General features: G+C 37.0%; 1 protein-coding gene across 6 annotated transcripts in view; it reads left to right on the forward strand.

Moving 5' to 3' along the window:
• The window catches only part of MYO3A (myosin IIIA), a 174,406-nt gene that overhangs the window by 100,843 nt on the left and 59,770 nt on the right, over positions 1-13,793 (forward strand). For all 6 annotated transcript variants that reach the window (XM_061436045.1, XM_061436041.1, XM_061436044.1 and 3 more), the window contains exons 18-20: positions 4,022-4,148; positions 8,792-9,002; positions 10,679-10,826. In XM_061436045.1, the coding sequence (XP_061292029.1) occupies positions 4,022-4,148; positions 8,792-9,002; positions 10,679-10,826 (486 nt within the window). The remainder of the gene's footprint in view (positions 1-4,021; positions 4,149-8,791; positions 9,003-10,678; positions 10,827-13,793) is intronic.

Below are 13,793 nucleotides of genomic sequence, written 5' to 3' on the forward strand. Positions count from 1 at the left end.
CCTTGGGAATCTAAGCTCTTACATGCCTTGAGGCCAAAGAACCAAAAGATAAAACAGAAACAATATTGTAACAAATTAAATAAAGACTTTTAAAATGACCCACATCAAAGAAATCTCAACATAAAAACCCTGCTGTACCTGTTCTTTGCATAGGGCAAAGTTTGCTGCTAAGTGCGGTTTTCTCAAATGCGGAGCCTCTTCTGTTGGCAGTTCTGATGACAGATCTTGACTTCTTTTGGAAAGTCTTTGACTCCACCTTGGGTATCCTAGCTGCAGGCCTGAGGGGAAGTATTTTTAAGAACCTTGACCTTAAGGAATGGGGTGTGATCTCTGCCAACTTGATTGAGGTTGGAGAAGGACACATGAATGGCTTTTCTTTTCCTAACTTGAAATTGGGGCCTTCTCTTCAGAAGAGGTTTAGGTAAATCAGGATAATCCTTTTCCATCAGGAAATGTTTCAACTTTTAGGGTTAATTTTTCTGATGTGGCCTTTCTCCATAACCAAGAAGAATTCAGATGTGATGTGGAGGGTGGCGGGGGGGACTCCCTACCAGGCTGCTTTTACAGCCCCAGAATTTAGAGTCCCCCTTGAGTTCTGAAATACATTGCTTCTATGTTTCTAGGTGAATGAGGCTGTTGTGGGAAGGAGTGGGTGAGAGCTGTGGGAGCTGTAGGGGACCTGGAAGGCTGTTTTCAGGATCAACCAAGGAGAAATGGCTCCTCTGGAGACCAGAGAAGAATCATTACCATGACTTTCCCAAAGAGTTTTCAGTTTATGCCAGAAGATTAAGAGCTAAATGGACAAGAGGAAAACATACTGTAGCCTTATCGACAAACTAGAATTGAATGCATCCTTAGGTAAATACTTTACTTACAGGAAACCTTGGGCTGAAGTTGAATAACTTTTTGGTTTGGAAGTAGAGGCTCTAGCTCAGCCATATTTATTTTGGATAATTCATTCTTTCCAAAGATTCATGGACTTTGCCTGGAACTTTGACTGTCCACTCTATAAACTGCAGCACAAATCAGGAAACAGTGGTTCTGTGATCTCTAGGCAGAAAGGAGATGATTGGAGACTTTCCCTCTGTTGATGCATTCAATAGCTTTTAGGCTATGAAATGGAAAAAAGAATTCATTTTTAAGATTTCTGAGGGTTTTTAGGGAAGCTTGCTGACTTTGCTCTTAGCTGTAATGTTTTAAAATGAAAAACTTTCTACAGGTGCGACAGATGCATGTTTCTTAAAGGACCAGTGCATAAATCTCATTCTTCTACTGTACCTTCTCAAAAGAAAGAAAAAGAAGGAGGAGGAGGGGAATAAGCAGAAGTAGCAGCCAAGGTTAACAGAGTGATTACATTGATACGTAAGGACAGGACTGTTTGCTTGATCAATTACAGCCTTTGCTGGAGATTTGGGACAAAAATGATGAGGACAGAATGGAGTTGAACAATTGAGAGAGTACTAAGATTATAGAACTCACTGTGGATATTTCATGTGAAGAGTGGTGTGGTTTGTGCCCTTTTGTAACCATGAGGTCTGGGTAGTGGACATCATATGACACTAAAAACTGTGCTGTCAACCTTACCTGACTACCTTTTGGGAACAATACTAATCTGACCTGAACATTTGGAGTTAGAGATGATCCTGATAAACACATTTCCTAATAAAATAAGCATTTTTATTACTAGTGAAATTAGTGTATTTATAGGTGGTTCGAGGACTTATAGGTGGACAGTCCCTGACTGGGAAGGCATGAATTTCAGCCATTTTCCAAATGACATGTGGCTGCCACCCAGAGATTTCAGACAAGCCATGAGAGACATTCCAGGTGATTCCACATGCCCACCCTGTTCCAGGCTTAGTCCAATTCTTTGTGACCCTATGGACTGTAGCCTGCCAGGCTCCTCTATCCAGGGGATTCTTCAGGTAGGAATACTGAAGTGGGTTGCCATTTCTTCCTCCAAGAGATCTTCCTTACCCAGGGATCGAACCTGCGTCTCTTTTGTTTCCTGAATTGGCAGTCAGGTTCTTTACCACTAGCTCCACCTGGGATGCCCCTCCCCTCTCCCTAACCTCCCCAGAACTGTGCCATCACCCACAGCTTGTAAGTATGGAGACAAGTCAGTTTAAGCAGTAGGGGGTATCCTGGCGCTTAAAGCAGAAGAGGATGCAATGAATAAAGAAAAAAAGCAGTGTCCACTCTTGTCTCCAATCTTTGGTCATAATATGAATGTAGCAAGTGGTCGATGCCCCTTTGGACTGTGGTCTGGCTCTGTTGGTTGCCTGGTTAGGGGGAAACAGAAGAGGTTAACTGGGTCTCAGAGCATCCTCCAGACTGGAAGCATGTTGTCCACCTAGCAAGCAGCTTCTGCCGCCAACCCAAAGCTGGGCTTCTTTGTAGCTCTCTTTCCTGCTTTGCATCATCAGAGGAACTTATCTTTTTACCAGTTCCTTCCCCCAGAGGTTGCTATCTTAGAAGCAGGGTATCAGTTTTAATTGGTTTATTGGTTTGTTTACTTCCAAGTCCGAGTCATTAGAGGCAGTGTTTCAGTTGTATTTGCCTCAACTGCTTTCCGTTGCCTGGCAGAGCAGTGTTTAGTCACATTACAAGGATACGAGTCTAGCAGTCAGCGTCTAGTGACAAATATAATTCATTTATGTAAAACTGCAGGTTTCAGCTTAAACATATCAGTGTTTATTGAATATCCAAGCACACAGCTTAGGAGGAATGAAAATATAACATCTGTTTCTGGAGCTGAAGCACAATTACTGCTAAGTATTTTTGAAGATTTTTAGTCCAGTTCAAGGTGACCCTCCTAGAAGGTACTGCTCTCCCACCTAGAAGCAGAGCCTCCAAGAGTTAACAATACAGACTGTCCTGGATGGGACAGAGTGGAATTAAACTGAGTGGGTGTTCACTTCCTTTTTGTCCCACTCCTGACTTTTTTTTTTTATGTAATCTCACTGGCTTTTTTGGATGTGTCCTTTGTCCGTAGCTGCTTCAACTTCATCTTGAAAAGAGGCAACTTGCAAAATAAAATTAAATGGCTTGATTTTCATATCCTGTAAGCACAGCTTGCTGCCTTTCACAGTTTTGGTGACTCTCCAATGGAGAGAATGTTTCTCTCTCTCTCTCCCTGTTTCCTTCTGTCTCTGTCCTGATCTTTCTCTGGTTGGTGTTGACAGCACCCATGGTGTATGTGTCCCTTTAAATATCCCTGGGATTTAGTTTACTTGTGCATTTGTGATTCAGCACACACCAGGCAAATTGACAGGCGAATCAAAATATTCTCTAAAAATAGCACAAATTAGGAAACTCTAAAACTTTTAAAAACACATGATTCCCTAAGCCATTTTCTTGCCATAGCTTTAAAATAAATGATTAGTAGTTTTATGAGTCAACTCATTTAGAGGCAATTTTTATCATGTCATGACAGGAATTTTATTTGTCTCCCTTTGCACAGAGTCATATGTCTTTTGTCAAAGATGAGAATGCCTTTTCTCCCCCCTGCTTTAAGTTTCCTTATATTTTTTATGACAGTCTAAAATCATAATATAGTACATTTTCTTTGGATTATCAGTTGTGGGCTTCCAAATGACAAAATAATATTTGTGAAGTAAATTTTAAAATATTTTAAAGCATCACACAAAGTGGTGAATTTCTATGAAACATTTTATTTTTAAAAATTGGTTTTAGTCAGAATGGGAGGGGCATGAAAGTCCCATTTAGTTAGTCATTTCATAATAATTTGAAAATAATAATTTGGTACCTAGTTGTCTTCATTCAACATTATAAAAAGTTACGGTTCTTGAACGTCGCAATTCAGCCAGCATTGATGATTTGAACAGAATGAGAGGACCAGGGAAGCCAGTTGGCTTCTCTTAGTTCGGCATCATCGTCCATGGGATGACTTTGTTATGCTGGAGCCTGTAGATACTTCCCTGGTCTGTCTGCAGCCACAGTCACTGCTTTGCTGTTCTCAAGGTGAGAGGGCTGCTAACCTTTCCATGCTGTATTTCAGCAACTTGGAAGTATATACAGTATACTGGCTGCAATCTTGAACGTTGGAAACATTGAATTTTCTTCTGTGGCAACTGAACACCAGATTGACAAGAGCCACATTTCGAATCATGCAGCTCTGGAGAATTGTGAGTTTTATTATCTTCCATTCAAAACTGAACTCCTAAGAAACATCTGATGACATGGTGAGAGTGTCACATCGGGGCAGTTGTACGTTTATGGAACCCTAAAAAAGAATACTCAGATTCAATTTGCATCAAGTGAAGTTTCCAGAGTCCACTGTTTAAAACAGATCTTCGTGTCTACAAATTAGCCAATTACTATAGGAAACATTTCTAAAGACTAGGCTTTCGTGACTATTTTAGGAGCTATTTACATTTCAGTGTAAAAGTACAGAAAACGTAATTAAGATTTAGCAAACTGATCTGAAAAAGAGTTGAAGTTGTTATTGTGTAAATTTGACATCTCTGTCATTTATAAGTAATAAAGATCTGAATATTTATTTTTGTACCGAATGGAGTTTTATACATATTCATCTTGGATTGGTTCATTTTGGAGTCATTTTCTATGCAAGTAAAGTACATCATGGTATTTGCTTCAAATCAACTTATATTGACTGAGTTTAATGAATTATTTCAGTAATTTAAAGTTTCTCACTGATACTGTCCTGTGGCAAACTTTTTTTTTTAGAATATACCCTATTTTTATTTTTAATATTGGCATATGCCCCACAATTCCAGGTCTGTTAAAGTTTCATTTGTAACCTGGGAAATATGATATAAAATTTAATTTACAGTAAGTCCCCTACATACAAACAAGTTCTGTTCCAAGAGTGCGTTTGTAAGTGCATTCTATTCATAATTCCATCAGAGTTATCTTCAGTTCAGTTCAGTTCAGTTGCTCAGTCGTGTCTGACTCTTTGCGATCCCATGAATTGCAGCACACCAGGCTTCCCTGTCCATCACCAACTCCCGGAGTTCACCCAAACTCATGTCCATCGAGTCGGTGATGCCATCCAGCCATCTCATCCTCTGTCATCCCCTTCTCCTCCTGCCCCCAATCCCTCCCAGCATCAGAGTCTTTTCCAATGAGTCAACTCTTCGCATGAGGTGGCCGAAGTATTGGAGTTCCAGCTTTAGCATCAGTCCTTCCAGTGAACACCCAGGACTGATGTCCTTTAGAAAGGGCTGGTTGGATCTCCTTGCAGTCCAAGGGACTCTCAAGAGTCTTCTCCAACACCACAGTTCAAAAGCATCAATTCTTCGGCGCTCAGCTTTCTTCACAGTCCAACTCTCACATTCATACATGACCACTGGAAAAAATCATAGCCTTGACTAGACGGACCTATGTTGACAAAGTAACGTCTCTACTTTTGAATATGCTATCTAGGTTGGCCATAACTTTCCTTCCAAAGAGTAAGTGTCTTTTAATTTCATGGCTGCAGTCACCATATACTACATAAAAACAAGCAAAAAATAAAACATTTTAAATCTTACAGTATGGTATCTTGAAAAATACAGCCGTACAGTACAGGAGGCATACATGAGTTGGCACTGAGTGAACAGGCAAGTAGAGTTACTGACTGGAGGAGGGAGATGAGCTGGGAGGCGGTAGGGATGAAGGATCATCAGCAATAGGAGACACAGGGCAAGCTGCAATTTCACTTATGCCTGATGTTGATGGCACAGGTTCTGGTTCCTTTCTGGAATCAGATGCAAGCTCCCATCTTTGAAAGCTTGCAACTTGAAGGTTCATATGTAGGGGACTTACTGTATATATATTTTTTCTGATTTATACTTACTTATGAACAGAATGAGATGTTTTAGGGTGATTTCAGAGAGCTGAATGCCAAACCATCCTGGTCTGAACCTGTCCACAGATCTTTATCATCTTCATCCTACTGAGTCTGGAACCAGCTGGGTAATACAGCAGATGTGTCTGAGGTTGGCATGTAATGATGCAACCTGTCTGTCTTTTCCTATATAAAGAAAACTTAATTGGCCTATACAATATTAGGTTATCGGAAGTGGAAGGAGTAACCAGAAAACACCATGATAAAATTCAAACCTCACTGTCTGATCATATTTAGGTGACTTATCAGCACCAACAGAATGAGCTGCAATAAAGCTATGATGTAGATATAGTACATAAATTACCACCAAACTGAACAATGATTTTGATGATTGACAACCTATTTTTATAGAGCGGGAGATAGTCATATGGGTCACAAAGATTAATATTAATATAGTTAAAATTAATTAAACCACTTTCTGAAACAACCACTCATGGGAAACAGAAATTTTACTAATTTACATGAAAATGATTTATAGTTAAAGATACAAGGAATTATCTGCACATGAAGGCTGTGGCTCTGGATGGTTTTACAGGTGCACAGTTTCAATCAGGCACCAGTTTTGTCCTTTCTCTTTCGAAACTCTCTCCCAAATATGGTCTCTTCTTTTTATCTCCATCATCATTATTCTCATCCAAGACATATCACCTCTCACCTAAACTGAATGACCACCCAGTGGTTCATTCCACCTTAATTCTTGAACTTTTACAGGCTGTTCTTCACAGTTCATTCAGAAATCACCTACCACATGTATTCATGGGATCTCTCAGTCTCCCTCTCCTGCTCCTTGCCCCTCTCCTTTTCCCCACCTCCCTCTATCTTCCCACTTGTACTTCTTGATTAGCTTCTCATTTCCTCTGGATGAAGACCATCAAGATGAGAACTTTGCCTTACAAGGTGTTCTACTTAGCAGTGTATCCCCAGGTAAAATGCCTGCCATGCAGTAGATGCTCAATAGATAAACATGTCAAATGAATGAATAATGGGGGAATAGAAACAACTGTACCAGTCTAAGTAGGAGACATTAATCAGAAACAGAGCTAAGTAGAATTACCGGAAAAGGCATTACAAATCACAAGGGAATCAGTGTTGTAGGGACAGGCAACTGCCTGACCATTTGAAAGACGAGGGGTTTGAATCCTTCTCACACACCACATACAAAGGGAATTCCAAATGTATATCAATATAAATGCAAATAAGTAAATATATAAGTGTACAGGACAAAATGCATTTATATAATCCTGAGACGAGAAAAGACTTGAAGGACTTTATGTGAGAAGATCACACGTAAGTTTTAAGTAGGTATTTGACTACATAAAAATTAAAAGTTTCACCCTAAAAGCAGGAAAATAAATTGCAATGAGATGAACATGAAGAAAAATACTTGCAATGTATATATCAAAGCATTATTCTCTTTAAACTTATAAATCTGTTAGGACAGATGAATATATCAATGAAAAAAGAGGCAGTTTACAAAGTAAGAACAAGTCACTAATAAAAATATGAAAAGAAGAAAGTATTCAGCTTTTCTAGGAACCAAGCACAAATTGAAAGAAGAAAACATTATTTTTAAAAATAATAATCTAAATACAATATTGTAAAGTTAAAAAATAAAATAAAATTAAAAAAATGATAATCTCTGGAGTCTGTGATCTTGTATTGAAGTTATTTATCTTTCATTTAACTGAAATTGGTTCAGAGTTTTTGAAGAGCAGTAGTGTATCTCAACATTATATATATGTTTTACATATATATGTATATATATATATATATATATATATACACACACACACACTCAGAACCAACTGCTAAATTTAGGCAATTTATGTTAAGAAAATAATACAAGACAGGAACACAGATTCATGCCCAAAATATTTATCCTCACATTCTTTACAATTGTGGCCATATGGAAGCAACCTAAGCATCTAACAATTTTAAAATTGGTACATTAAGATATATGTCAGAATATTATGCAGCAAAATAAAATGATGCTAGAAAATACTATTCAACAAAATTGGAAATGCTTAAGATATTAAAATGTATGTGCAGAATAGTGGCAATAAACATGCTCAAGAGGAAAGAAACACAGAATGTTTTCTTTGAAGGTAGGGATTAGGCTCAACAATTTTAGCCACGTAGTCAAGAAATATCTTTTCCCAAGTGCTAAAAGTAAATTTAAAATATTCAAAATATTTTAAAAGGAGAACAACTAATTGGAGAAATTAGCCTATCTGTCATGTAATAGTTTGGTTAAGGATGTTTATTATGTTAAAAGTGAGTTTTGTTCACTGAGTTTAAGTATTATTCATTTAAAAGTTCTCTGATATTTAATTATCATTAAGAATTAAATATTCAGGCAGCAAGTTTTAACAAACTTTAGTCATTGACATATGTAACTGATAAGTAGTATGATAAACATGTATGAATGTTAAAATATTTTATGCTCCCTTGTTTCCATATTGTAAATGTTACTTAAAAGACATTTGTTTGCATATATCCCTTAAGTCTAGGTAACCTTACAATTAATTTCTGTATTTTGAAAATGTGTCTGTATAATCACATTCAAATGATACAGAAGTTTTCATTGTGTTTTTAAATTATTGAACATAACTTAGTGAAATTATGTTTGGCGTAACCTAAACAAGCACTGGCTTGTGCAGTCGGTTGCTCTGTCAGTCAGTTTGGTTTGGGTCGTGCCATGTTATACGACAGTCTGCAACCAACCAGTGTAGATAAGTGGAGAAAGATAATCAAGAAGAGACATAGAACTCTTATTGAATAGGAGCTTCTTTTTATATTATAAAACACTCACATGCTTATTTCGTGTCATTTAATTAAGACATTTTCATTCTCTGGGGACTGACTTCATTGTCATAAAGTCTTCTAACAACACCTGTTTATTTATTTATTTATTTTTAGCTGCTTCTTTGCTTTGCATTCAAGTAGATGAGCTGCAAGAAGCTCTCACCTCCCACTGTGTGGTCACTAGAGGAGAAACCATCATACGACCCAACACTGTAGAGAAGGCTACTGATGTCAGAGACGCAATGGCTAAAACTTTATATGGACGCTTATTTAGTTGGATAGTCAACCGCATTAATAGCTTACTGAAGCACGAGGCATCACCCAGGTAAAAATCTTCATAGAACATGCTCCCCAAATGTCAAGTGATGTAAATCTGCTTTCTAATTTACTGATTTTTCTATGAGTTCCTTTGAAGATGTTTATAACTAGTATCATTTAATTATTAAAGTTACATTTCTAGTAGATCTGCTTTATTTCCTAATGATATACCACTTCACTGCACCATGTGACTGTAAAACTTTTAGAACTGCTGGAACAAAAACTGTAGCAATGTGAATAAACATAATAGAAAGTGATTTTTTTAGTGTGACTTCTTACTATCATTTTACATGTTCTTCTAATTAGAAGGTGTACTGTGAAGCTTATATATCATTTTATACTTGCAGAGAATGTCCGTTCAGCAGTTCTTTGTGTTGAGGGGTTGAATTAAAACTTTAAGGCAAAAGAAAGCTTTTTTTTCTTTTTTATTTATTATATTATCTTATTTATTTATTTTTTGGCTGCACTGCATGGCATGTGGGGTCTTTGTTGCCCAACCAGAGATTGAACCTGAACCCCCATGCACTGGAAGTGCAGAGTCTTAACCAGTAGACTACCAGGAAAGTCCTGGAAAACTTTCTATTCATATTTTAACCCAGCAAGGGTATGATCTCCAATGAAATTTGGTTCAGAAATGCTCTAGATAAACTGGTAAGTGACAAGGTACAAGCAGTAGTGTTATGTGACCATAACCAATGTAAAATATAAGATAAATCTATGGCCTGTCTATACACCAGGGATTATGCAGAGATATATCTTTACATTTACATCCACAGCTTTATTCTGTAAATCATACAATCTTTAGAAATTGGTATGTGAAGGACAAGATAGATTTCTACCTTAAGGTCATCTCATTCGCAGCTGCTTACTATGCATAAAAGACCATTTTATACACATTTCAGGCCTGCAATTCATTGTTATTTTTCCATTACAATAAACACCACACCATTCAAACTGTTCAAGCAACTTAAGAACATGGAGTAATAACATTCTTGACTATCTGTCCCTCAAAATCAACGAACAGAGATAACCTTTGTGAAGGAGCAGGGGAAAGAACACATCTGGAATATTGAATTGTAAAATAGTATTTAATTGTATTTTAAAGTATTGTATTATAAAATAAATTAATATATATTTATAACTTTCTCCAGGTTACTGTGAGTTCTGTTTTAAAAATGACAAGTGAATAATTCAAAAACAAATAACCATTCTTTAAGTAAAATATTTTTAGCAGGACATTTTAATTGTCCTAAAATGAGAGACAAAATGCTCTTTCACAGAGTTTTTGCTTTTCTGGTATGGCTTTTATTGAACAGAGTCATGATGTATTCTGAGTGCTCGGTAGGTTTTCCATGTGATTCATGACTCACTCAGGGCTGTGATTTTTTTCTTTATAAACCTATAGGGCAAAAAGTTTATTTTGTTTAAGTATTCAAGATAGTATGGAAATAGTTTCTGAAGTACAGGGAAAATATTATACTGTCTATATCTTAAAATGAATGCTAGCTATACTTTATGTTCTATGGAGGGAAACTTTTTCAGTTAAGAAAATTTTCACTCTTGTGTTCTAATAATATATAGTTTCTTAGCTAAATCACAAAAGTGACTCAGAGATACCCTGCTTTCAATTACCTCCTAAGAAAGTAAATAAAAGCTCAAAATGATACCTCTTTAATTTTCCAGTGTCAATGGTGATGAACTAAGCATTGGCATTCTGGATATATTTGGCTTTGAAAATTTCAAAAAAAATTCCTTTGAGCAGCTGTGCATTAACATTGCAAATGAACAAATTCAGTTTTATTTCAACCAACATGTGTTCACCTGGGAACAGGTGAGTTGAGATGCTTTGTTATATATAGTATACATGCATGCAGTGTGTGTATTCTGTGGAGAATTCTACTGTGAAGTGGGATCTAAATCATAGATTGAAAGCCTGAAACATTTATTAAAGTCTACAAAAAGATTTCCTTTGCTCCATGCTCCTAGTAAAAACAAAAACAAGCTAAAAAGCTGGTATGCATTTAGTTTGTCTTGATATGTGATGTTGAATGTGCTCCACCAAAAATGGCTGGACTCTTCTCCAAAACAGCATATCTGAGCCCTTGCAAACAAAGGAAATTTGGAAATTTAAGTAAGAAGATGTGTCTAGTGATTTCTTTCTGTAGACTGCAAAGCTGAAATTCTGTTTGGAATTTAAATACCCACGTAAAATGCATTAAACTTCAAAATTCCGGTTGCTAAGCAACAGAACACAAGATAATGGATTTGATGTAAACGCCATGAGATGGTAATTTTGTCAGAGTACAATAAGTAATTTATGATTCAGCTTCAAAAATCAGAGTGTTACTTGAACTGCATTTGGCAAAAATGTAATATTAAAATTATTTAGTTAATCAAGCCTAAAAGAAATAGTCATATTTTATATCATTTAGCATGTCATTTTTCCTTTAAGTAATATTATATTGTTGTGTGTTTACTGTTATATGGTTGTGTGTTCAACTTAAAATTGAAGTTTTTGTTTAAATTTGAAATAAACTAGAGGTACATGGATTTTTTTTTTATTCAAAATACTTAGCTTTGTTGCAAATTTACTTTGAAATCACATTTTGAAAACAGTGGTTGCACAGAAAATGTTTAGATTGTGACATTTCTTGGGGCTGAGTTTCTCCACTGTTTACCTGAAACTGTCTTAACATTGTTAATTGGCTCTACCCCAATACAAAATAAAAGTTTTTTTTTTTAATAAAAAGGGCAAGAATTTAAAATTTTGTCTGTATTTGCACAGCTCTCATCCACCCCAGATTCTTGTTTCTCTCACCCTCTCCCTTTCACCGCTTCTCCATGCCTCTCCATTAGTGCCATCCTTTAGCTTAGTTATACAATGAAATCTTTTGAAGTCTTTAGAAACAAAACCTTCTTGAGCCTGCTTATGTCTGTAGCCATGGCCCTCTCTCTTCCCTTCACAATCAAGGTCCATGAAAGCATATTCAACATTCACTGTAATATATTGATTTCTTCCCCACCTGGATACATTGAGTCCATAGCATCTGACTACTGTGTAGGAATGGCCCTTCTTAATCTCATCAGTCACTAAAATCAGAAACATTTTAGTCTCCACGTTGGTCTTTCTGTATCTTCAACCCTGTTGACAGATTCCTATTTCCCTGCATTGGGCATCCCTAACACGCTTTCTGTTTCTCTTCCTCTTTGATGATTTCCTTTTTTTACTCTTCCTGCACCAACCCGTACATCAGTGGTTCTTAACCGTGGCTGCATCTTAGAATCACTTGGGTAAAATTCCAGTGCCCAGATCCTGTCCCAGTCTATTTAAGTCAGATGTCTCGGGATGAGACTGAGCTATCACTAGTATTTTAAAGGTTCCCAGTCTAGTCCAACTGAGTACAGCCAAGGTTGAGAATTACTGCCCTAAATGCTAGCTCCCAAAAAGTTCTATCCTTGGTATCTTCTAATATTCACTAGGCAAGAATCTATTTCCAATACTTCAGCTACTCCCTATGTCCTAGAGATGCTGCAGTCCCCATCTGTAACCCCATGCCTCTTTGATCCTCCTCCTGCAAGGACAACTTCCAGAACTTGATCCAGAATTGAATTCATTTTTCCCTCCCACTTATATTCTTTCTCAGAGAATGGCATCTCTAACCACCAGCTTACTGAAAAAAAAACAGTGAGACTTATATTCTTTTTTAAATATTTATTTGACCGAGCCAAGTCTTAGTTGCTGCAGATCTTCTATTTTAGTTGCGGCATTCAAGAACTTTAGTTGTGATATGCAGACTCTCAGTTGCAACATGTGGGATCTAGTTCCCTGACCAGGGGGTGGAACCCAGGCCCCCTGCACTGGGAGTGTGAAGTCTTAACCACTGAATCTCCAGGGAAGTCCCCATTGAGACTTTTCTTATTCCTTCCTCCTTTATGCTCCAGTAAAAACTTGTGACATTTGACAGCACAATATTTGGTTTTTGTTTTTGCTCTCTTTGACTAGGCTGAAAGCTCCTTGAGCAATTATGTATTAATTCTTTTTATATCTTCAGAGCCTGACATAGAGCAAATGCTCAATGAATATTTATTAAATCAATATCATCTTGCTTTAATGATTCACAGTGTTCACAGCATCAATGCTAACCAAAAATTGAAATAAGTAAACTTGTGGCGGCAGGGGGTGATTTGGACTTTTTGATAGGAATCTATTCAGGTTACCTGCTTCATGGGATCTGGTACATCTTCATGCATTTCCTGTCTGCTTAATTAATTAATAATGTGTGTTGGTAGGCTTCTGTTAGTCTTCTCTTTGAGGGATTAAGCTTAGAACCTGGTCTTATTGGAACTAGCCTTTAACCCAGTGTATATCTTTCAACAATTATTTGCTTTTCACTTTTAATAGAATGTTAGTTTATGGTTCACTTTGACTGATAGCCTTGAATTTCATTTATCATCCTAATGCTTTTAATTCTTTTGTGTTTGGGCTTGCACAAATGAAACTCCTGTTACATGACTTTTAAAAAAATATCCTTGAGAGATTTTCAAGACAAAATCAATTCAAAATTGCTCCAGCAAATTAAAAATGCGACTAAAATCCAGGATTATGCAAAGCATTTTGAGGAATTAAGGCCATTCCCAATCCTTTCAAGTGCCATCATGGGGTAAGGACCCCAGAATCCCTACTTCATGATCTTATGGACCAAACACTGGCAGCTGAGTGACCCGGTCAGTGAATTTGTGATCTGGTGGACACAGGAGTAGTCAGGGATTCTGTTGATTTTAACATGTGGGTGCACCT

This window comes from Bos javanicus, chromosome 13, assembly GCF_032452875.1.
Source record: "Bos javanicus breed banteng chromosome 13, ARS-OSU_banteng_1.0, whole genome shotgun sequence".
Classification (NCBI taxonomy): domain Eukaryota; kingdom Metazoa; phylum Chordata; class Mammalia; order Artiodactyla; family Bovidae; genus Bos; species Bos javanicus.